Raw genomic sequence first — 26,267 nt, 5'->3', positions numbered from 1 at the left:
ATTCAGGTGGAGAACTGTGAGTGATACAATCACATGTTTAATTCTCTCAGTGAAATGATTAGCATTATTTCTCCAACTGTGACCAGTATTATGTCTATACATCAGTTAATTTGAACTTGAACCTCAACCAATTTTAATTCTTGATTATTCAAAGCAGTCTAGGCTGCTACAAATCAAAGTTTTGTAGAGAAATTTTGTATATTTTGAAGTGGACGGCTTTTTTATGTCAAATCTTGGTACGCTATTTGTGACCTAACTATCTATTACCAAAGGAATCTGCTCCTATCACACCATGTTCTTTAGCGTTTTAAGGGGTAAAACCTGCACATTTCAATGTGTCATGCTTTTGTCTACTTTTATAAAATATTTATATTAGTTTCCACAGTAAAGAATTTGATAGTCTTGTTATTTTTTTACAATGGGTTGATTAAAAAATGTGTTATTAAGTGACCAAGACTGTTTAAATAATAGAAATAATAGTGTTCCATACATTACCGCTCTTGAAAATAATTATGAAATAGAAGGATTTTAATTTTGTTGTTTTGTGTATATTGTATTGAATATAAACTTGAACATTCCAACATTGAAATCCAACATTCAACAGTTTTAAATTCAATTCAGATTATTTTTCCTTGATCAAACAGATAAAAGTAATTGGTGAGAACCTTTCTAGCTAATAGCCACATAAAGGTATAATCGACAACTAACGACCAATAGAGTAGAATAGAATACCGCTACCTCGAATTCAAAGGAAGATTACACCAAAAATTACAATAATTTCAAAATGGTGACTTAAAAAATGTATTTCATTGCCATACTTAAAAAAATTTGCACTACAGCATTAAAATTTTAGGAAATATAAAAAATTGCCCCAAAAATACAAAGTTTGATATTTTATTTCTTAAAATAAAATAATAAATACCAAGAAAAGACAGATTTATGTTTCAATTAATTGTAAATTCTTGGCAATTATATTTAGTTTCACAGCTAAAATACATTTTCCTACTTTTATTTATATCTAAATGTAAAGATTATGAGTAAAATATCTTGTATTTTTGGGGAAATTTTGTACATTAAATAAAACTGTTTTCAGAAATTTCGTTGTTGGTATAATTTGGCTTTTTTAACTGTTGATATGGTTACATTTGAAATTCATTAAAAAATTTTAATCCTAATTCTGATGATGATAATAAACTATGTGCTGAATAAAAAACACATATAAGCAAAGACCATTGGAATGTCTCAGATATGTGTAAAATAGAATTTTGTGTTTGTGTATAACAATATATAGATATATTTAGTATCTCAGTTCCAAGAAACTAAAATTGCATGTATATATCTTTGCAAATCTTTACGCCAATTTCAGAAACTGCAAAACAATAATATTATTAGAATTGAAATTGTATCACCTTAGAAATAAATTCGAAAAAAGAACATACTATTTGAATTTCTTAAGTTACAGTTCTCAACTGAGACACTTTGACAACCTACCCAAATGATTTTTATATATTTATACTAAATGTAAGTTTTGAAGCATAAGTCATTATTGCAGGAATCTGGCGATTCAAGAATCAAGAGTAGGCTAATCTCTACCATTAAACCTTATTATGAGAAAATCAAATTATGTAATATTAGTTTTTATTTCCAATGATTATTGTGTAGTAATCAAAATACAGATGATTCATCAAATTCAAATAGGACACAAGTACATTTTTTATATCGATTGATATTATTCTAAGTACTTCATAGATGTTAAAACATCAAAACAATGTATGCATGTACGATCTGAGAAGTTCCCATGTGCCACATTGAGCAATTAATGAACATGTCAGATGAACATACAAGAATGAAAATTAAGCTGAATAATTATAATTTAAATTTATTAAGATTAAGAGGTCTTCTTAGTGTAGTGTTTCTTTGGTACACTTTAAAAATTATTTATTTCAAAAGCATAATACAAAAATAGCAATGTCAGAAGTAATAAAACAATTATGCCAATATACCAAACAAACTAAATAATCCATACACAACGTTTGCTTTTCATGCCGAAACCTATTTATGATTAATAAATAGTATAATAAGATTTGAATTAATAGGGTGTGATTTGAACAGCAAAGCCACATTTATAAGGTAATACTTATTTGGAACATGAATAATCAATTAGTAAAGCCAGAAAGAAAATTAAAAACTCAATTATTTGTACAAAATTTGTCTCATGCAAGAGATTGGCTGATTATAGCATTTATTTTAACACACAAATTTGGGATTAATTTTATAATTTATTGTACAAATATATTTGATCTGCTATACAGTAAATAATTGAGGGGAAAACACTTAAGGTTTCATGTAGGTTTAGAAGTAAAATACCACTATGTTTAAGAAATAAAATAAATGCAACAATATGTAAAAAACCTGAATCAGCAGACAGTAAAATAATCCTAAAAGTTCTAAAAATGTGTCAATAAAAAATATTTTACTTTATTACCATAGTACTAATACTAATAAAAAATCATACTGATTGATACAAAAGAATATTAAATAAAGCAATTACAAAAGTCATCAAAATAGCAGAGTAGGGAATTAGACTGTATTTATTTACCATAGCACAGCTAATGAGAAAAACATCCATTGCATTTTGTGAGTTACTTTTATAAACTATCGTGGGTTCACACCACTGATCATTGCTATAGAACCCTTTCCACTGAGTAAAACCTTTTTATATTAAGAACTAATGTTATGAAAAAAAAATCCCTCAATTAAAATCTTTTTCCTCCTCACCACCAAAGTTCTATCCTGTTTCATTCGAATGAGTACTATGGCGAAAATAGCGTTTTGACCCAACGAACGTGCCTACGACCCCGCGCTTACGTGAGGTTAGATCGTGTGTGAGCGATGATGGGCGCCTGACAGTAAGGGCAGTCTTGCTGCTGTGGAGCGCAGACTGAGCAGAGCACAAAATGGTTGCAAGGACCTAGTGTTACTGAGCGATTGCGCTCTTCGCAGACCATACACTTGGTTGCAGTTTGAAGATACAGGACCTGCAGAAAAAAAAATTACTAAACTCTATTTTTGGCAATCTGCACAGAACAGTAGATTTGTTGTTCCGTTAATTTTAAATTTATTTAATATATCATAATTATTTTAAGGTGGAACCTCGTTAAGTTGGTTGGGTGCTCTCTATATCAGCTATCCAAGTAGCCTGGAGTTATGATAAAAATAGTTTAAAAAATATGTATGTAATTAATGTATGATGTACAAATGTCAAACAACTTCTGTGCAATTATAAACAAGAAATAGTCATAGTCATAGTCAAACTACTTTATTCTGTAATATGTACAAGGTACAAAGAATAGCGTCACTACAATGAAACTAAATACTAATATTAATTTTAAAATATAAGTAAAAAAAAATACAATCGTAACATCTCAACAATTTATCTTCAATTCTTCTTTAAATGAATTAATTGGTTTTTGTATTGAAATATTCCTCAAAAGAATATAGAGACAAATTAGTTAAATAATCTTTGACTTCTTTTTTAAATTTTAACAGATTTGTTTCCATTATAAATTTTGTTGGTAAATTATGTAGATATCTAACACCTCTATAATATGTTTTCTTTTTGTAAAATTCAAGATTGTGTTGATCGACATGTCTATTAAAACGGGTATTATATGTATGTTTATTGGTTTGTAGTATCGGATCAAAAAATTGTTTTACATAAATTATTGATTCAAATATGTATAAACCATATACTGTCAGAATTCCAAGTTCAGAAAAAATATGTTTAACAGAATCTGTATATCTTAAATTTTTCATTATTCTCAAAGATTTTTTTTGTAGGACCAAAAGCCTATCTAAATTACTTATTGTTGTTGCTCCATAAATGCTTATTCCGTAAGCTAAATGTGAATGGATCAAAGAGAAATATATTAATTTAAGTGTATGTAAATTACTAATTTTTGCCATTTGTCGCAATGCATATAGACCAGTAGACATCTTCTTAGTAACATGATCTACATGTTTATCCCAAGCTAAATTTTTATCTATTATAAGTCCTAAAAACTTTGTGTGGTCTACTTGTTTAAGTCTGTCATTGTCTAGAAAAATGTCACAGTTTAAATTTGATCTGGATTGCTTTGTAGAAAAAGAAATATAATTAGATTTATCTGAATTTAATAAAAGATTATTTTTGTCAAAAAAATCCTTAATCCTAGTTAGACCAATATATGATGAAATTTCAATATTCTCAAGCTTCTGACCAGAAAACAAAACATTTGAATCATCAGCATACAGACACACGCCACCATCCAACCCCTCCATCACCCCTGGCAAACCTCCTATATAACATAAAAACAATAGAGGACCCAGGATAGACCCCTGGGGCACACCATGCCGTAGTGTCTGCAGCTGTGATCTATGAGCCCTCACATAATGATTTTTATTGTGAAAAATGGTTTCTTCTATTTCTACATATTGTTTTCTATTTGTTAAATAGGAATCAAACCACATTTGCTCCTTTCCATATATACCGAAGCTGTTTAATTTCCTTATTAACTTTACATGACTGACACTATCAAATGCTCTGGTAAGATCTAAAAATATCCCAATTACTTTTTCTCTTTTATCAACTGAGTCAATAATGGACTGGATAAATTCTATACCGGCCGTTATTGTTGATTTTCCACGACGAAAGCCATGTTGTTGTTTGTCCAACAGTTCATTAGACTCTAGGTGTTTTAAAAGCTGATCATAAACCACTGTTTCGAATATTTTAGAAAAAATTGGGAGCAATGACACTGGCCTATAGCATGCTGGATCAGTCACATTACCTTTTTTAAAGAGAGGAATCACTTTGGCAACTTTTAAAATATCAGGAAATATTCCTGAAATTAAAGAAGAATTGATTACATGGACAAGAGGTTTTATAATAAAGTTAACAGATTTTTTCACAATATCAATTGGTATATCATCGTGCCCCACAGAAAACTTAGTTTTAAATGACAAAACAATTGTTTTTAACTGATACTCAGACACCGGTTGAAATCTGAAACATGGCCGAGCACAGGTCAGATGCTCACTATTGGTATAAATAGAGTTGAGCTGAGGTATGTTAGGTAATACTAGCAAGTCAACGGCTGTCACAAAAAAATCATTAAAAGTGTTTCCTACAGTAACAGGATTAGATATTAATTTTCCATTTGCAATAATACTTTTATTATGATTTATATTGGATTGTTTATTTACCTCATATTTAATTATTTTCCAAGTTGTTTTTGGTTTGTTGTCAGAGTATAGAATTTTATCATCGAAGTATTTTTGTTTATTTCTATTCATGCACTCTTTCAGTACATTTTTCTTTCCTTTTATGACTAACTTCAAATTTGTGTTTTTGGAAATTCTAAATTGTTTCTCAAGTTCAACTAATTCATTTTTTAAAATTTGTATATCATCTGTAATCCATTTTTGTCCTAAGAAATGTTTAACAGTTTGACTAATTTTAGGAAAATGTATTTCGAAAATATAACTAAAAATACTATGAAATAGTTGATATTTCATATCTACCGGTGATTGATAAACTTCTATCCATGTCTCCTTTGCTATATCTCGCAAAAATGTTTCAGTGTTATTCAAAGTAAATCTTCTGCATAGTTTTTTTATATTCATTTTACTCGAATCAACACAATTTAATTCTAAAAATTCTAGAAGTTGACCATCATGATCGGATATCTGAGTTATGATACCTGATATATTTAATTTTGTACAATCTATATTTGTAATAAAGTTATCTATGGCTGTCTGAGAATCAGCTGTAACTCTAGTTGGGAAGTCCACCAAATATGTCATATTATACACTTTTAATATATTACTAAATTTAGTGTAAATTATATCTTTTTTTAATACATTTATGTTTATATCTCCAGCCAAAATCACATTTTTGAATTTATGACATAGTACATTACACAATATATCTAAGTTATTTAAAAATTTGTCTACTAGACAGTGTTGGGGTGATCTATATAAAACTGCCAATACAAAAGAAAATTTATCTATAGTTATTTCAGACAGGCAGCACTCAAATTCTTTTTCTCCTAAGAGAGCTTCAACTGCTGGTAATTTAATACATCTGAAATGTATATGCTCTTTAGCCAATATTAGCACTCCACCTCCAGATGAATGAGATCTCACAAAAGACGAGCAAATGTTGTACTGAGGAATGTGTAACCCAACCAATTCTGCTGCTGTCAATTTATGTTCAGTTAGTGCCAAGATATCTGGTTGTATTTCCTCTAAATTTATATTTAACATATTTAAGTGGGATGACAAATGTTGAACATTTTGATGAAAAATAGAAAACTTGGATGATGATTGACAGCTCCTTGCCTTAGTATGCCTATTATCTTGAGAAAAATCATATAAACTTTCAGTTGATGAGGGCATGTGCTGTATGTTGTCATGAAAATTGGTAATGTTATTTGTATTTGTTATATTGTTATTTTTGTAAAACTGAACCTTTGATATTATTTTACTCTGCTCTATTTTACTGGGCTCTTCTGCAATTGATTTGCTAAAAAAGGTGACAGTGGTGACATTAATGAAGGTTGTGTTGACAAGTGACTACATGTGTTTTTATTGCTCATGAAGTTGTTGTTCTGGATATTAGAGATTCTATGTGTGATTGAATTGTCTTGTGTGTTTGTGTTACTCTGAGCACAGCAATGGTATTTGTTCACATTTTGTCTTATCAACTTAGCTAGTAAAGCTTTACCTCTTCTATTAAAATGAAAGCCATGATTTGTATAGTAGTTAGGCTGAATGGTTGATAAATCTATAAAACCTCTGATATTAGATGTTGACATACATTTATGTAGTTTTGCATTTACACAGTGAATAGCAAAGTTTTCTTTAGGGCTATCAAAACGGAATGGAATGCTTAGAATATGTACATTTGTTTTAGATGCTACATTTACTATTTTATCTAACTTAAAACTATTTACAAGTAATTCATGATCCTTGACTCGATCACAGTCATTGCTTCCACAGAGAAATATTGCATGGTCTTCTATTTACAATACATTAAATACATTTTCTATTGTGATATAAATATATGAAAATTTTTATAGATAAGTCAGAAGGTTGCATTTGAGAACAGGGTAGGCTAGTATCAGCTGACGATGCATATACCGCTCCCCACCACTATCTCATCGGTGGTATTATGGGGCATGACGTGATACCGATTCAGTCAGCTGCTTTCACACGATGTGGAGACTGTAGGCTGATAACAATGGAGGTTATGGGGTGCCTACTAATGGGCAAATTATTGGTGCCAGCATAAATACACATGATGAAAGCAGTGATGATTCAGAGGAGGATTCATCAAGAATCTGCCTTTCTCAGCCATGTAGACATAGAAGCAACATCTGCATAGATGGACAGATGACTTATTTTGAGTGTAAAGAAGAAACAACACCAGCTGAGCTACTTTTGTTTAAATGAATGCATGGCACATTACGAATAGTGTAATTCTTATTTTTATAACGTTCTTTATGACATTTAAAAATGTTATCGTATTTATATATATTTTAATTGTTTATACATACAGTAGACGCCCTATTAACCGGCCTCGGGTCAACCGGCCGCGGCTTTAACAGGCCACAAAGCAAATGATGAGTCATCGACAGTTCACAAATCGAACAGCTATTTTGGGACGGTTTAGACAATGACTGTTCAGTTGAGAAGGTGGTTCCGGACGTGATACATACATACAGTGAGTTGACAGTTTTAAGTTGTGCAGTTTAGTGTTGTGTTGTAGTGTTTTTGGGTGTGCAGTTTTTATTAAATGAACTAACAGTTTGATTGATTATATACTTTTATTTAGTTTAAAAAAATGAGTGAAAGAAAACATAAAAGAAATATTCTAACTGTAAAAGAAAAGCTCGATGCGATCCAGCGAATTGACAAAGGCGAATCAGTGAAAAAGATATAGACTAGTTAAAAAAAGAATACTAATTAGAATGTTTTATTTATAAATTAACACAATAATTCTACACAAGTAATTCCCGTATGACATAACAGTTCAAAACAAGTTTAGAGGTAATATACAGGGTCTGTTCAATGAGTATCGGTTTCCAAAAATCTCAATTTATTGCAGGTCTCATTACAATTACTTAATAACCTTCAAAATACATTCCTCCTGCATCAATACACTTAGTTCTGCGAAAACCTTTGTAGTCAGCTCTTGAACCACCTTAATGGTGTTGAACCAATGTCCTTTGAGCACCCTTTTCAATTCACAGGAACAAGTGGTTTTTAATTCGGTTGGAGTGGTCGTCGGGTGTTCGATGTGATGATCATCATTGACGAGCTCCTGGTCTTCTCTCAAAATTTTTTGTCACTCAAAAACTTTTGTGCGACTTAAGACATCATCCCCAGAAACCTGTTTGATGAGTTCATGGGTTTCGGACACGGATTTCTTGAGTAAAACAAAACTTCTCAGCGTAGCGTTGCTCGACGGTCTTCTGCTCCATGCTGGCGCAATGACAACATAAAAAAAATCACATGTCACAAATATCTCCTGTCTAAACGTATGCCTGCAAGGGACTGAATTAAAGTGCACCTGAGTGGTGAGGGACCCCTCTACTGAGGCTGACCGGTCTGACTCCCTCCACCACCTGTGTTGAGGATATAGCGAATCAGTCCCGATACTTATTGAACAGACCCTGTAGGTACATGGCGATACACAAATAAAAGAGTGGTTTAGGCGGTTTAAAAATGGCCGCATATCAGAGGAGAGTGATGACCGATCTGGCAGGCCTTCAACAGCCAGAAACACTGAAAATGTTGAACGTGTTCGTGCAGCAATTAATGAAAACCGTTGATTGACTGTCCGAGAGCTGGAAGAAGATTTAGGAATACCAAAATCGTCAGTTTGTAACATCTTACACGAAGATTTAAAAATGGACCGTGTTTCGGCAAAATTTGTTCCTCGGCTGTTGACAGAAGACCAAAAGAACTGTCGACTTGAAATCGCACAGGACAATCTGGAATTGATAAAAAGTGACCCAGGGCTATTAAAAAAAGTTATTACTGGTGATGAGTTATGGGTTTATGGCTACGACCCTGAAACAAAGGTTCAAACTTCACAGTGGAAAACTCGCGAAGAGCAACGGCCGAAAAAAGCAAGACAAAGTCGAAGCCATGTCAAGACAATGCTGACAGTTTTTTTTTTTACCAGGACGGCATTGTTCACCACGAATATGCTCAAGAGGCCAGACAGTGAATGAGTATTATCTTGAGGTCCTAAGGCGGCTACAAGATGCAGTGGAAACGACCCGAACTGTGGACAAGCCGTGACTGGATCCTGCACTACGACAACGCGCCAGCTCATTCCTCAAATCTTATTCAGCGTTTTTTGGTCAAACATGACATCAACCAACTACGACAGCCTCCCTACAGTCCTGACATAGCTCCTTGTGACTTCTGGCTATTTCGGAAATTAAAAATTCCTTTGAAAGGAAAAAGATTTGATGATGTTGAACAAATAAAACAAAATGCGACGAAGGACCTATTAGTCATTCCGCAAAATGAATTTAAGGAGTGTTTCCGGAAGTGGGAGGAGCGTTGGAGTAAGGTAGTGGCTTGTGGAGGGGACCAGATTGCTGTTGCCGCCGAGTAATGTCTGTTCATGTCAGACGTCAAGGTTGGATACTTTTTGGACACACCTCGTACATACAATATTGGTAGCACAGATTGTAATTTACAATAAACATTTGAATGACACACACACAGTTTCAATCTCATAAACAAGTTGGCTCCCTGTTCTAGGTATACTAGTGCAAGATCAAGCGTTACTGCTGTCTGCGTGTGGTACCACCTCTTTTTTTATCATTTGGTACCATTAGGTCTCATCATTTGTTTCCCCTCACAGTTCACTAGTCGACTATATCATTATCCTTTAGGTATTCAGTGCCTGCACTATTTGCTGCCATCTATTTATTGACATTTGTCTCAACTGTTTCATTGCAACTGCGGACTGCCTGTACTAGTTGTCTTTGTCTTTATTTGCTTGGTCTTCGAACAAGTTTGGTCTGCAATGTTCTTCCAACTCTCAGCAGTCAAATAAATAAACATCCTTCATGTTTGTTTGTTTTAATTTTTTGTTTGAACTAAGGAGACTGAGTTACATTCAGTCAAGGTTCGGGTCATACTGCTTGCAGTATTTTAGGAAAGTGGCTGTAAAATACCCTGATCCATATGATGCAGTAATATTTGGAGTTAAAAATGCTGCTTTAACTTCATCGCTAGAAATGTGTTCAGTATTTGAGCTCGACAGCACATTGTCAATCAAAAGAATTGTATGTGAATGTAAGTTCTTGTCTTTACTGAACATTTTGATACAGGGTACAAACTCTTAATGAAACCATTCCTTAAACGACTGTCCATACCTTCTAATATAAAGCGGGCAACCATGTGTGCCATCTTGTTGGCTGACTCCACACTGATAGAAGTCAGCTCTCAGCTTCCTAGGAATGCATCTTAATCGAGGGCTAACATGGAATGAACACACTGACCATGTTTGTGCCAAAATCTGCTCAGGCATATTTAGATCTTTAGCCAAATACAGCCTGAGTCAGGTACTAACTATGGCTTGATTTACGCCCATCTGGACTACGGAATGGTCCTTAGGGGAGCTTATGCAAACACTCAGTTTCAAACAGCATTCAGACTCCAAAAAAAGTGATTAGAATAATCTCCCAAAACGAAATTTAGTTTCTTGTCATGCAGGCAAGCAAGAAATTGCAGCTGTTGACTCTGCCGTGCCTCTACATTTTGGAAATAACTTTACTTTCTATGAGTAAATGTGCCTTAACCAGAGACCGAGACATACACATGTATGAGGCAACTAACAAAAATATTAGGTTTAAACATACATATGTTTTATAGAGGAAACCTTTATAAAACTACAAGATAAACAAACATTATCAACCATAAGTTTGCCGCTGAGCAGCTGATGTCCATGCATAGACGCTACAGACACATGATAATACATAAACATAGAAAATACAAATATATAACAAAATCATATTTTTAAAACAGGATGAGTTAATTGTGTTATATACCAGTGGTATTTTTAAATACAAAGTATGTCCAAAACATGTTATTGCATTAGTAATTTGCGTATTGCAGATCAACTGTCATCTACGAATAGACACAGCAATACATGTGTCATAAATATAGAAAATATGAACTGTAAAAAAATTATTATTTACAAAACTCAAACAATTTGTTAATTTGGTTATCTATGTATGAGTTTTCAAACATAAGGAACAAAATTATCATCTGATAATTAGTGATTGTTAACATTGTGGAATGTTTCCACATTCAAATCTTTTTCATGGATTCTTTAAATTTATGAATTGGCTTCAATACATCACTACAATAATTTTATATCTCATGGAAAGGGGTAGGGAAGATCAATCTTGTTTTATTATTATATTATGTATTAATTTTACATGATGTTTTACAAAAAGGGGAGCAAAACTTAAGAGAAATGGGTGCAAGGATTTGACTATTGAAAAACTGTAACTGATTCTTCAACCATTACAATATGTCTCCCTCCATCACCTACAAAATGTAAAGTGTATGACGTTGTCCTTATACACTATAGACTATATTGCAATAAGTTGTCCTTATACACTATAGGCTATATTGCGATATATTAACTAACACGTTCATCTTGTTCATGATTAAAGATGTTAAAAAGCCAGACTTATACATGAGAATTTTGATAGGATAGGAAAAATAGGCTTACCTTTACTAGATTGGAAGGAACAAGAACAGAGATATTAACAAGAACACACAAATTGGATATTAACTAAATAAATAGAAAACTAAAAACCACTATAGTTTATTAAGTGCTCAGAGGGCACAGAATATCCCGATTTATGTTGTTATTTTTTTATGTCTTTATGTTACAAAGAAGAGGAATATCCTTACAATCAGGTAAAGATGTCTACTCTTCCTGCTACGGTCCCCTCGTTTGTGTGCCACTCTGCCATGCTCCAGGTCCCAAGTTGGCTGTGCAATTTTGCTATGTTCCAGGCCCCCGTTTGTTGTCCCAATTTTCTCACAATCGGTATTCAAAGTGTGCTGCCCCTCATTGGTTATGCGACTTGCTTCGTGTTGGCTAACTCATATTATTCCAAGTTGATATTTAAATAACGATCAAACTTCAATGTCTGTGGTGTTGTTGAAAGTGTAGTTTGTAATAATGAAAGTAGGCTACACGTTATATATACCACTAGCACTGGGTCTATATTATCTCAGGTTTTTTAAGTAGGTTGAATAATGGTTCAACCTTAATATTACTCTATTGAAAGTTCTGATCAATATGATTGTTTATATCATAATAAAGTTCACAAAATATTCACTGTTCTTATCAATCACTTTGAATCAAATAAGTTTTGAAAGTAATATTCTTTAATTTAAAGTTTGTTATCTTACTTACCACATTTCTTGTAGATGGGATACTCAATGAAAGGCAAAGCAAATGACTTTGACGTCAATTTATTTTATATTATACTGTCTAATTCTACTCACTTTGCTTTGATTTTTGTTCACTAACACAACATCCCATCCCTAATTACAACTTCAGTTTCAAATTTCATCACTACTGTACTAGGAGGATCTATACGAGTAGACGTCCTTACTGCTTCAAGTCCAGACAGAGAAGAAAGATTCTCCGTATAAAAACTACGCATACCGGTTCACACAATGGTCATCCCCTCTCCCGTTCAAATCAGCGTCTTCACGATTGAATATACAGTAATTTGATTCTTTTCTTATAATTGTCGAAATTTATCACGTTCACTATAATTGATCAATTTAAGTCTTTCTATTTTCTTTTATTATTTTTCTAAAGCTTTTTTTATTTAAATTTTTAGCAACATGTGCTTTCTGACGTCATCAATACGCAAGTCATTTTATCCCACAATTGGCTTTTCTGCGTAATTTTATTTAGTACTTTTGTAAAACACGAATTTTGGTTATGTATAACTCATTTTAATTAATTAAATTTGTTCCCGTATAAAGTTTAATATATTTCTCCGTTATTAATTAAATAAATCTCAATTCTGACAACATGTGATTCACTGACGTCACAGTCTGCCAATTCCTCGCGAATATTCAAATGTCGTAATTTGACCTGTCACATTCCTACCTAAACCATCAAAACTAACATATTTATCTTACGGGTGACTGTCGTCTTTGGAAATATCTTCAAATTGAGTTCTAATTCAATGTGACAGTCCAACCACTGAATTAAATACAGCTTTGTTCAGTGTTAGGATTGGATACAAGCAGATAATACAAATTTATTGCTCATAGATCAAAATTATGTTTTCAATTTAATTCTTGGAACTAAAAATTTGGGATGTACAATTTGATTTAAAGTTATAATTAAAATTATATCAGACGTACAGTAGAAGATCCGGACAAGCAGATGGTTTTGATTTTGTTCTTGAGGGATGCGAGACAGCATTCGTTAATTATTTTTCTCATACAGTTTGGGGAGAGCTTTCTAAATAAAAGTTGTAATATTTGTTAATTTTAATTAAGAAGGAAATTTTCAGACATACCATTTCATGATATTATAGTAATTATGACTTGTCTGAACATTGCTCAAGTAAATTTTGAGCATAATTCAATACATAAAAAATATACGTACACTTAAAAATAGCAAACTTCACAGTTAACTAAATCGTAGTACTCCAGCAAGTAACCAGCAATAAAAATAATAAATATTACAAGGAAATGAACTAGTTAGTGAAATATATTAGACTTTAAGAAATTCACGTTTTCTACTAATTTGGCAGCAAGTTCACCTTGTCAATCTCTTCAAGGTCACTTCTCAGTTGTGACTGCAGAGACTTGAGTGTGGCCAATGATAGGTTCCTCAGTTCCGATATTCTTCGTAGTCCGTGCAGGTACGGTGAACCTTGCAATAGGTCCACCTCCTGCTGTAGAGCCTTTGCCTGTGATATTGCCTGTGCAGAACGTAAACAATAATTAGCCTCACAGAAGATAGAATGAAACAACTTCCAAGATAACACTATTGGCAGCCTTGGAGTGACATTGTACTGTTCTATACAATATTTACCTTCGCATATAAAGGGTGTTAACAGTTGTATAGTCTTGTTGTGTGTAACTTTCATTTAAATAAAACAAATTCCTAGTCCTTTGTACACTTTTTAAAGTAACAAAATTTAATAAAAAAACAGACATTAAACAAAGATAGATAAAAATATTTTGCTGATTTACATTATATGGAATGAACATGGCCATGAAATCTGTTGGTATAATTCAAAACATTAATTCACTTTTTTAGCCACACTAAAATTGGTTTTTTGAACCAAGATTGTACTTGTCAGACAGTAAGTTCAAAGTTGCCCTAAAAACAAGTAATTACCGAGCCACTACAGTCCGGTAGTACATCTTTGTAAAATCCCAAGTTGGTTGACATTTGAACTAATTAAGACAGAAAAGGATTAATTTGTCAATGGGTTCAATTTGTTGACATCTCTGAAATTTTGAGAGATATCTGCCAAGGCGTGCACCCCAAACTACAACTTACAATTTCTAAACGGCTATAAATGTGTCTGCCACTGTTAACATATTAAACTAATATATAATATCTCTCTAACTATAATACATGTATTTAACACTTTCACTGCAGCTCTATACTGAGTGAAACTGTAAACGTGCACTGTAAGGTATCTACCAAAATCTATGTGTTAACGACCTAATTAGTAATTTGTATTAATTTTTTTCTAAAAAGTCCCTTTAATACTAAATATTTTTTATTTATTGCTCTCCAACTGTTCTTACTAGACAGAATTTTTTATTGCTAAATTGAAATTCTGATTTTGAATGACTACAACATAAATAATGCTCTTTGTCAGTATTAAAATTGTTGTTTATTATTTTTACCAAGCGGTTGGTTGTCATTTAAGAATTTTGATACGGAGACACTCTTTCAAGTGGCATCCCTTAAAATTGTAATATGGAAATATTGTCTCTCTGATATAGAAATATTTCCTTAGATATCTGAAATGGTTTAAAAATTAATACTGGAGGGAGGAACTATATGCTAATTTTGCAAGAGAAGTTTGTATTCTGAAACCATTACTTTACTACCATTGTGTGATGGCAATTGACCATAACAATCCTTTTAACTTGTCAAATTGTTCAGAAAACTAAGTTTGAAGTACTGGTTGATTGAGTAGGCATGCACAGAGGAATTTAGCAGAGCAAGACATGTTATTGGGTGCTATAACTAGCCAAGTTATTAAAAAAACTTCTACTGATACATCCAGAAACAGTTTACTAAAACCAAATTCCAAGCTACTCCAATCTATCCTTTAGGCTAAATTTGGTGTTATCTTACCCCTGAAAAGAAAAATTAGCACGTTCATATTCAAACAAAAACACTAAAGTCTTATTATGAACCCCAGAACACGTTCTTGGAACAAGGCTCTTACTGAATCTTAATTATCAAATTCACAGCTCTTTCACAGTCTTTACGGTTAAAAAATTAGTAATTTTACGGTTGATTGTTTTTATAAATAACATTTACGAATCAAAATAAAATAAAAGATAGTGTTTTTTTTTTTTATATGAAGTAGCCGATTTCAGTATGTAGCACCAAAATGCGCTACAACCACGTGACCCAGGAATCTGCACTTCTTGCATCTGATTAGTGTTTCAATACATATGAATGAATCCCACTAATATTATAAATGCGAAAGTTTGAATGTTTGGAGGTTTGTCCTTGAATCACGCTGAAACTGCTATACGGATTGTGCTGAAATTTGGAACAGGTATAGCTTTTGGTCTGAATTAACATTTAGAGTGCTTTTTACTACCCATAACACATTCATTTCACCAAATAAAGTCGAATTCAAATTGAAAAATGAGTTTGTTTACATTAGAATGTTATGAACGTATTTTGACAGCTATAGTTGACAAACTTTCTGAAACATCTGTTTACATTTGAATTTTATCAATAATAAGTAAACAGTGCTTGATCGGTAGTGTAATGCAGATAGTAAATAAAACATTTAAAAATCTTCTAATGCATTAAATACTGTTATAAAACTAACCTTAACGAACAAAGTTATGAATGTTTTCACATAAGTTACTTTAAACTGGTGGGCTTCCTTGACATTATGATATTACATTTTAACAATGGCATACGAAAAAACAGAGAAATGAATACTAACATACCTTAACGATTCACTCTTTCCCTAGCTACAGTCCAAAAAACAAGTGTAACGCAAAACTTTAATAATGATTATTTTGGAATGTTGCATAACCTTAATACCCCTTATACCGGAAGTATATAAAAAGTAGGTAGGACTTCCCTCTAGGTCGTAATAGGCTTTTCAGTCCTAGCAAACTCAACTATGCCAACACGATTTTGACCAAAATAGATTTCCGAGAACTATATAATCGAACGTATATAGTATTTTAATCGAGGCAATATGGCAAGCTAACCTGTGACATAGTAGGTAAGTAAATTTGAACGGTCTTAAGAAGGCACTTTTTAACCGAAGTAGGCATCTCGGTCCTATGTAAGTATATATATTTTTTCTTTGTCAGAACAAGGCAAACTCTACTATGGTACTGGAAATATCTTAGGCCTTGACCCTCTGGCTGGCGCACATTTCAGCCTTTACTGGCACACTAATTTGAAGCTTCGTGCAGAGTTTTGAATTTTTTATCCTATACAATTATTTATTGGGGGAAAACATAAAGTGTTATACATCAAATTACTCAGCAGGATATTCTGTATAAAATACAAATAATTATTATTTGACTTGCTTAAATAATGGTGGATGTTTGATGATCAGAAGTCAAAACTTTGTTTTTCAAAAAACACTTTTTTATATTATGCCATTCAAACGAAACACAAAATTAATTTTATTTAAAAATCCAAAATATACTAAATGTCCACTTACTTATGCTCAAAAAGAAAATATATAGTTATAAACACTTTTATTTAAAAATAAAATTACAATTGAAAAAAAGAAGACTATATAAAAGATGTCAGTAGTGTCTACTCAGAGTCATCTCCAGCATTAGCTCTCTTCCGTCCCACCTTTTTGTCCCTCCAGAAGTGCTGCAACTTGTGGAAGCATGTGGGGCGAATCCCACAATTGCAGGCAGGGTACCAATAATAGCTACGCTTTCTTTTTACATTTTGATCATGTGAACATACTTGATCAGCGTGATCAGCTGTCCGGAACAGCCAGTCGGAGGGTTAAATATACGACAAGGACTGGAAATATATGCTTTTTGACCAAAGTAAGTTTCCGAGACCTGTGTGATCCGAGATTTGTGTTTTCTTGATCGGGATTACAAGGCAGATTCAGCTTGATGTTATGTATATAATTAATTAGAACCAGAAATGCTCCTTCACGTGCCAAACATGATATAATAATTAAGTTAAACTCTGATACTATTTACCACGAACTGAAATAATATCTACCTGATGCCTACTTACGTTTTAAAATGTTTGTAGGACTCCCATCATATTACATCATAATTGCTCTTTATAAGGACTTCGGTTCTAAACATTGTGTGCGAAGCCGCGGGTAACAGCTAGTACAACTAATAAGTGTTCTTAACTCCCTTGAGTCCATTAATGATAATATTGCTTATTAGACCCTTGGTAGGTTGACGGTTATAGCTGTCAGTACTCCTCAACAGGTTAAGGAACACTCTGTATAATAGTAAATATCTCTTCTTATATATCTGCCCAACAGCTTAGATGCAGACATTACAAGATCTGCTCTACTTACTTCATCCCTTTGTTGTTCTGCTATACTGGCTTTCCTCTGGGCTTCTTCACACTCTCTCTGCCAAGCTACTCTCGCCTGACTCACCCTTTCCTCCCAGGACAACAACTTATTCCTGTTGGTTCCTTGCTGTAACATACACAACTGTTACATTAATTAAATTCTCATTTGAAATCACATTTTGCTAAATTGAATTCTCACTGTAGAGAATTGAAAATTTTTGTTCCTTTCCTATAATATCTGTGGTGTTCAACAAGGGTCGATTTTGGATCCCAAACTCATAATAATGTTTAACCCCTTGATCTAGCTTAACGTTTAATAGCCTCACGATTGCAATATTCAGTTTGGTGTTAACATTTTGATTTGCTCTGTTTTTTTCTCAGTTGTTTCATTTTGACAAATATTGATGATCATAGTAGTTTGACGACGGCAATGTGAGGAGAGTAAGTGGTATTTATATTGACATGAAAATAAAAAATAATCAAGAGTTAACAAACTGCCTTCACGTGACCTCTGGTGTCCAGTAAGGAGGAGCAACCTCTCTCGTGTTAATATAGTGTTTGGCAGTTTCTATTATTTGAGTATTGTGTCCTGTGTATTCAAAAATGCAGTACAAACATTTGAGCAAGGAATCTGAGTAAAATTTAACTTTTAAAAATATGTATGTTAATAGTACAAGAAAATCCCTAATACAGTATCGACTTTTGTTTAGTATACTACAATGTAACTGTATAAAATGTGCTGTTTTGTAGCTCGTTAATTTCAAATAAATAAATAAATTACTAACAAATACTTTAATGATGAGATGTTAGGGATCTTCAAAATGAATAAAGAGTGTTTGAAAAAGTACTCTCTAGTTTTATGAATAAATATAATAATGAAAACCTATATTAACGAGTACATACGATGAAAGAGATTACATTTAAGATTTTTAATGTTAGTAAACTTCAACACAGGATATATTTATTTCCCTAAAATATTGAGATGATATTCTACTTCATACAATGTACACTAATATAGCAAGCATAACTGTCTCAACCGCAGCAAAAACTTTTTCCCCTAAGTGGTTGATATCACATTTTTTATGTAACATTTGTTATGATTTGATGTCTTAAATAAGATTATACCTAGGCTTTTTGGTTGCCAAGAGATTAGGCTAACCCTCCCTACCCACCTCCCTGGAAAATCAAGTGTCAAGAGCTGTGCATACATCTTTACTACAATAAGGTAGAACTATCTTGTTTGAAAAACACAAACCCTTTTTCCAACTCAATATTTTCTATTTGGGGTTCAATCACAAATTCTTGCCATATGTCAAAGTATAAGTCCCTTTTCATTGTTCTTTCTAAAAAAAACAAAATGAATCGATCTTCCATCAAACCAAACACCAAACATAAACTGTGGGATAGTCATGTTGATGCTGAATAACACTATATGGCAACTCTAACTCTCATATTATGACGGTCAACTACCATGAAATGTTGGCTAATTCGGACAATGATAACCTAACAACAACAAAAAGAATTGTCGGCTCATCAGTAAATAGAACATTAAAACAATTGTGGATGAAAGTTATCAACAAATTAAAAACTTATTTTTTGCTTTTGTAAGTAGATTTTATTTCATACAACCGTTGCAATATGAAGGCATACAGATGAAGCCTTTTACTTACCACATAATATAAAGTACATACCGCACACACTTAAGGTTCAGTCTCGAGTCAGCCGAGATGGGGGAAGGGTGGATCTCCTGAAGTAAGAACAGTTCTGTAAACATTCACCAGAGCGTTGGCCCATTGCAGTCTGCAAACTCATTGTGTCTCTGTCTTCCCTCACATACACTCACTGTCTATGTTAGTAATTTTTGTTTAATATTTCCCTTGCCATTGAGATCAGATTCATTTTCTCATTCAGTATAATGGTCAGATATATTCTGAAAGTATGGGAGGGGGGAAACCAGTAGAAGCCAGGCTCAAGAAATATATGAAGGGCAAATGAGACTAATCAACAAAATTCCAATAACAATATATTTAGAAATAACAGTTGCTACTTGTGATGTTTCGAAGACACTGATTTTAGGACATTCACAATGAAAAGAAAAATCATTGCTTCCTCAGGGTGTCCAGTAATGACCAAATCTAAAATTCAAGCACATTTCAAGGTTTTCAAGGCTCAAAATTATAAAATTCAAGGCTATAGTCGCGGTTTACTTTTGGCTCTTTATCGGTAACTAACAATTTTACAAGCCAAAATCAAGTCACGAAATAGTGTTTACTTTCCATGTAACAATAAAGATTTCTCAAATATTTACAGGCCTAATAACAGCATTGTGATATGTTAAAATAACTGCTTAAAAGAATACATACCTTTATTTTAGACGATGCTCAAAGATAGTAGGCCCTCTGTTTAAATTACTAATGTCCTTATACATTATTAACAACATTTTATAATTCGTTGTTGAAAAATTTACAGTAAATGAGGTTTTTTTCAAAACCTATAACTTATAATTGAACTTCCTTGTGTTCAAAAACTTTGAACTGTAATCGTACCTATAAAATATGTTAATTTAATTATTTAAACAATACTATGCTTAATATGGCATTTAATATAGTTTAAAATGAATTTCAGTGTAATGTTACTATTAAAAAAATAGTAAAAAAACGTTGAAGGCCTATAAAAAATTATGATAAAGTACCAAAGCCTAATTTAATGTTTATATTGTAACAGTTTGTTACAAATACATTTTAATATCCAAATAAGTAAATGATTTCGATTTTTTATTTGAAAAACACAGGATAGTAGAGAAACAGTTTTACTTTTAAGTTGAAGAAGTTTTACTTACACTTTCAACATCAAATCCAATACTATTCTAAACCAGTTGAGACTTAGGTTAGTTTTAGGTGAATTAAGTTTCATAAAAACAAAATAACAGTTAAAATAAATAAAAATATATTAATATTCATTTTGTAAAAAGGGATTAAACTCAAAACGTCCAAAACATGGGTATTCAAATGTTGAACCCTTTTTACAATTTATTTTTTGTTAAAAAATAAATTTGTCACAGAAAAAGTTTTACTCTCTTTAGAAAACATGTGTGAAAGTTATAAAACTTTAACAATTGAATTACTAACGATGTATTGCACCTTTACTCATTGCACAAATTAATTTAAACAAATAAGGCTATTAATAGTTAAATGAAAACAACCATTTATAGTATAGCAAGGGTAAATAAACACCTATATTACTAAAAAAGTGCTGTATTAATTATATATCTAAAATAAATTAAAAATAAATCCTATAGGCATCCAATTGTACACCATAATTGATCACATGATCACGTTTTTCGATTACCTTAAATTGAAACATTTAATATTCATCAGTAGATAGTAATATGGGGTTCCTGGCGCACTTTCGGAGCCGACCGAAAAGCAATGTAAAATACTGTTCAATGTACCATAAAGGAACCAATGTTCCACGTTCACGTTCACGTTCCGCGTTCCAAATTTTTTTCTTAATAAATGGATAGAGCACTAAACATTATTACAAAGCGAAAAAGATAAAATCGAAGAAGAAAAAGAAATAATAAAATTTTAGAATTAATACAAAATGTCGAGACAGATTTTAAGAATTTAAGAGCAAGTTTATACAATCTTCTAGATGAAAAATATAAGCCAGAACTCGTAGAAATACAGTTTAAAAATAGTAAAAGCTCTGTAAATATTTTTTAAACAATACAGAATCAGATTCTTTTACACTAGATACAGAAGACGAAGATAAAATATTAGAGATTATTAAAAAAGTTTGTTAACAGCACAATTGATGTAGAATTCTAAACGATTTACAAAATGTTTCTGGAGGAAGACTCTATAAATACAGATTTAGAAGTTCTAAGTATGGTAGTGGATTAAGACAACATTTAAAATTCTAAACACGTCTTTCTATTCTTTTTAACATTTTGGACTAATTTTACCAACAAATACAAACCTTTCTGCATGTTTGTTTGGATTTGTTTTAATTTTGTCTAACTTTATTTTTAACTTGTAATTTAGATCAATTTTTCTATCTTTTATTTCTTTTTCTAACCAATAATTAGAAATATAACAATCTTCTACATTTTCGAATTTTAAGATATATCTTTCAGTTTTTCTATAAACTATTGTAGATAAAGCAGTTATTTTTAATTCTAATCCTTCTTGTAAATCTTCTAATCTTTTACAAATCCTTTACTTTTATGGTTCCAAGAATGTTATTCATTCTTAGATTTTGTACTTGATTTCTATCTTCTTCTTTGTAAATAATATCTTCCTTATTTGTAAAAAGATCCTAAAGCCGTTTAGTGTTATAATTTTAGGAAAAGTATTGCCATTAAAAGAAAGTTAAACCGTCTGTTTTTTATTTCCATAATTGGTTTATCGATTGGATAGTAAATTATATTTAGATCGTTGTATGGAATTAAAATAAATCCTTCTTCCTTTAAATTTTCCTTGTTGTTGTACAATTCGATAAACTTATTTTTAAAAAGTCCTTTAACAAAATATACAGCTTTTTTACCGTCTTTTTCTGCTAAAAACTCCAACATAGCTAAATCTAGTCTTTCTATTAACTACAAAATGCAGAGATTTTATAGTGTCCTTTAGTACTTAAATCCTTCCATTGTTTCGAAAATTGATCAACTAATTCGTTTTCGATTTCTCTAATTTGTTTATCTTTTTCCAAACTATCTTTATATTTTTCCTGTTCTTCTTTTAAGTTTTCTAGATAGTTTCTTTTCCTAGTTTCCATATTTATTTCCTCCAATTCTTGTTCTCTTTTTTTAATTACTTTTTAAAAATATAGAATTTATTGGATCAATTTTCTTAAATGTATTTGGAAATAATTTGTTTGTAATATTAAAATCTCTTTCGACAGATGTGTGGAACAACATTTTTGGTGTTTATTAGTCCTAATTCTTTCTAAATCGATCTCTTTTGGAATCGTCGAAAATAATGTATTAGACTTAGAAAAAGTATGTTTTGCCTTCTTTTAAATAGCATTTATGTTTAATCTTTACCAAATTTTTGTCATCTTTGTCTTCTTTTTACATAGATTAAGTTAACTGGTAAAAGATTAAGGCTAAATGCAGATATTACGTATGTAATCAACTTGCTTCTTTCTTCTTTATTCTGTTGGTAATTTGATCTGTAATCCTGTTAATTTTTTCGTATTTTTATTTCCCCAATAAAACATATTGTTAAAAATATCGTTAAAAACTATACAGCAACTGTTTTTTTAATGCCTTCGTTAATTTTGTCCACATTTTTCGATAAAGATACAGAATAAAATGGAGCATTCTTAAAATATCTTCTACTTTGTTTTAATAAGCTTATACAATCATATCTAGCGGATCAAATTCTTTATCAGTTTGGACATTTTCGTTTACATAATTGTAAATAGTTGCTTCTAATCTCGTAATTCCATTATTTTTTGCTAACTCACAAGAGAATGTTTCTTTTAATCTTTTGTCGGGGACAATTTGCAAAATTTACTTTATATGGTTACCTAATTGTTTATTAATTCCTGGACTCGTTATTTGGCAGATAAATTTATTATATATTTTTACCCTAGAATTAGAACTTAACCAAGTTAAACAATCTTTTCCAACAGTTTTGTCGTTATCTACAATAATTTTAGAGTTATTTTTAATTTCTCCTTGTTTACAAAAATTATAGTTTTCTATTAAATAATCGGTCATTTCTTGTTTATTACAGATACCAGCAAAAATCTTGTGTTATGTCTAAGTCTAGCAAATAATAGTGTTCTATAGCTAATTGTTCTAGTATTTCTGGTAATTCTTCCAAGAGTGTTAATAATTTTACATCTGCTAACTCAATTTTATAAGGTATTGCAACTGGTTTTTTATATTTATTTTATTTGTTATGGTTTTTAAATCTTTATGTATAATTTGTTTAACTCCTTTTATTGTTATTGTATTAGAATCTAAAAATTGTGGCAATTTCGCTTTTACACCATGTTTTGCTAATGGAAATCTAGAAAAATTTGCTTCTTAAGTAACTATTAAATGATCCACCAAGCGTCTTTCTTTAACAATTTACCTTCTAAATCTGTAGAATCTGTTATTTTAACAATTCATAATATTATCGCAAAAAAGGTTCTGTAATTCTTCTAAATTTTGCTCATTCTTTGCCCACTTTCTGTATAGTTTATATCTCCAATATTTGTAATTAGATTATCGTTATGTAAATTTTCGTTTTAAAAGCCATAGTCCAAATCGTTCGTTAGTTGGTTTTATTTTATTTCCTAAGAGTTCTGTTAAAGAATATTTTCCAGTAGTGCAGATTTTATTTTCAACTTCCATTTAAATAGCAAAAATTTTTAATTAGGATTTTTGTTTTTTTCTAAAATATTTACTTAAAAAGCTCTAAATTTACTTAAAAATGTCTAGAAAGTAAAAGTAGTTGAAATCTTTTTGCCTAAAATTTTAAACAAAAAACACAAAGTTTTCAGGGGAAATTGTGCTATATTTAAGAGTTTTCGCAATAATTTTTGCAAAAAAATGTGATTTCTTTTAAAGTAGTTGAAAAGTAGTATAGTACCCTCCTTTCTTACCTATTTGAAGAGAGCTTGGTGAGTTCATGTTGTTTATTTAGTAGAAAAGTTTTTTATTAAAGTACAGTATGTTTTTAGTAAAAATGTTTTAAATTGATTAAATTTTTATTAAGATAAATCCTTTATTCGTAGCAGATTTTGACAACATTTTACAAAGCACAGCTTAAGAAAGTAGAAGCAAACAGCTGTAGATTTGGTTAATTTTTCATTCCACAGAGTTAGATAGTAATGTACCGATCGCTTTTGGAGACGAACGACTGTAGATTCGGTTAATTTTTCATTGAGATTTGCTGTGTTATTTCTCAGCTTCCTTTATGGTACATTGAACCAGTATTTTACATTGCTTTTCGGTCGGCTCCGAAAGTGCGCCAGGAAACCCCATATTACTATCTACTTTCATCACTATGTTTCAAAGAATTGGCAATCTCTTCAACATGCGAATATTATAAATACAATATATAGTCGCGTAAGTTATTTTGCCACTCTTCAAAATTACTTTAACATCAAGCATATATAAATGCCATCTCTGGTCAAACCTACTACAATGCAATTTTTGGCGACTGCAACGAGAGCGAGTTACTTCCAAATTTCCTTTGTATTCTGTCAATTTCACATTGATGTGAACATAATCGAACTGTTGCTTCAATATCTTCATTCGTGTTAAGCACGGCGCCCACTGCGACCGGCCCAGTCCAGCCCAGCCCGGACTTTTATACTCTGTCAAAATGCATACGATCAAATGAAAACCCGCCCACTGCGACCGATCCGGGCTGGGCTGGACCGGGCCGGTCGCAATTGGTGGGTGTCCATTTGATTGCGTGTATTCCGACTTCACAAAAAACCCGGACCGGGTTCACTCCGGCCTAGCACCGTCCACTGCGGCCAGCCCGGCCTATCCAGCCTCGGTTGGCTCTTCGGGTGCCGTGTGGGCCGAGTCATCACGGGCTGTGCCGGGCCGGCCACAGTGGGTGGGTTTCCCTTTGATTGTGTGTATTTCGACTTCACAAAAAGGCCGGGCCGGGTCGCCCGCAGTTGGTGGGTGTCAATTTGATTGCGTGTATTTCGACTTCACAAAAAGGCCGGGCCGGGCCGGCCGCAGTGGGCGCCTTGCATTAGTAACGGCAGCGGCATTAAAAAAATCAAAACTCCAGATTTTCTACAAAATACAAGCATAATTCCCGCCCTATTCAAGGCAGGTAAAATTCAAGCATAATTAGAACTAGTGGTTAGAAAACTATAAAAGAACAAATTTGTGAAGTGCCTGATGATGGAATGATTGAATCCTAAAGACCTTGCGCAATAAAAAAGTAATATTGGAAAATGTTGTATTCATTTACTAGTGATAATAATTCAAACTTCTTTCCAATGCTCCAAGATTCTTCATAAGAGAATTTATTTATTACCACTACTTATTATATCACTTCTGTTGTATGACTCATCTGACAGAAGTGATAGTGACAGTAAACAGGACATCAGTAAAGAAACACAAGGAGGGGAGGAGAGTGGGGAGGAGAGTATGAGACAGGTTGTGTATTAATTTGGCTCCACAAAACTTATGATTTTACAGTGATTTAAAAAGTGTTTTTGTGTGAAAATTTCAGGTAAAGTTGTGTAGTTTTTAAGGTGCTACAATTGGAAGGTGGTATTTTTGATATTTGACTCTTTTTATAATTGTAAAATCTCAAAGAACTTAAAAAACAATTGTGATAATTTCCTGTGTTTTGCAACTTTATAGATAAGAAAGGTCTACCTTCTTATCAGAGACAACTGACCCTTGGACTTGATAACACTCTACCCAATATCAACA

General features: G+C 32.1%; 1 protein-coding gene across 2 annotated transcripts in view; it reads right to left on the bottom strand.

Annotated features, from left to right (window-relative positions):
• Nucleotides 1-955: 955 nt before the first annotated feature.
• The window catches only part of LOC124353881 (putative E3 ubiquitin-protein ligase UNKL), a 95,377-nt gene continuing 70,065 nt past the window's right edge, over nt 956-26,267 (bottom strand). Inside the window, exons 13-15 of one of the 2 annotated variants that reach the window (XM_046803924.1) lie at nt 17,859-17,984; nt 13,881-14,042; nt 956-3,038 (exon numbers count right to left, since the gene is read on the bottom strand). In XM_046803924.1, coding sequence (XP_046659880.1) covers nt 2,865-3,038; nt 13,881-14,042; nt 17,859-17,984 — 462 coding nt within the window. In that variant the 3' untranslated portion in view covers nt 956-2,864. The remainder of the gene's footprint in view (nt 3,039-13,880; nt 14,043-17,858; nt 17,985-26,267) is intronic. The other variant, XM_046803923.1, reaches the window with a different exon arrangement.

Source organism: Homalodisca vitripennis, chromosome 2 (genome assembly GCF_021130785.1).
Source record: "Homalodisca vitripennis isolate AUS2020 chromosome 2, UT_GWSS_2.1, whole genome shotgun sequence".
NCBI lineage: Eukaryota > Metazoa > Arthropoda > Insecta > Hemiptera > Cicadellidae > Homalodisca > Homalodisca vitripennis.
The sequence above is the reverse complement of the archived record's forward strand: the minus strand, read 5'-3'. Positions and strand labels throughout refer to the sequence as shown.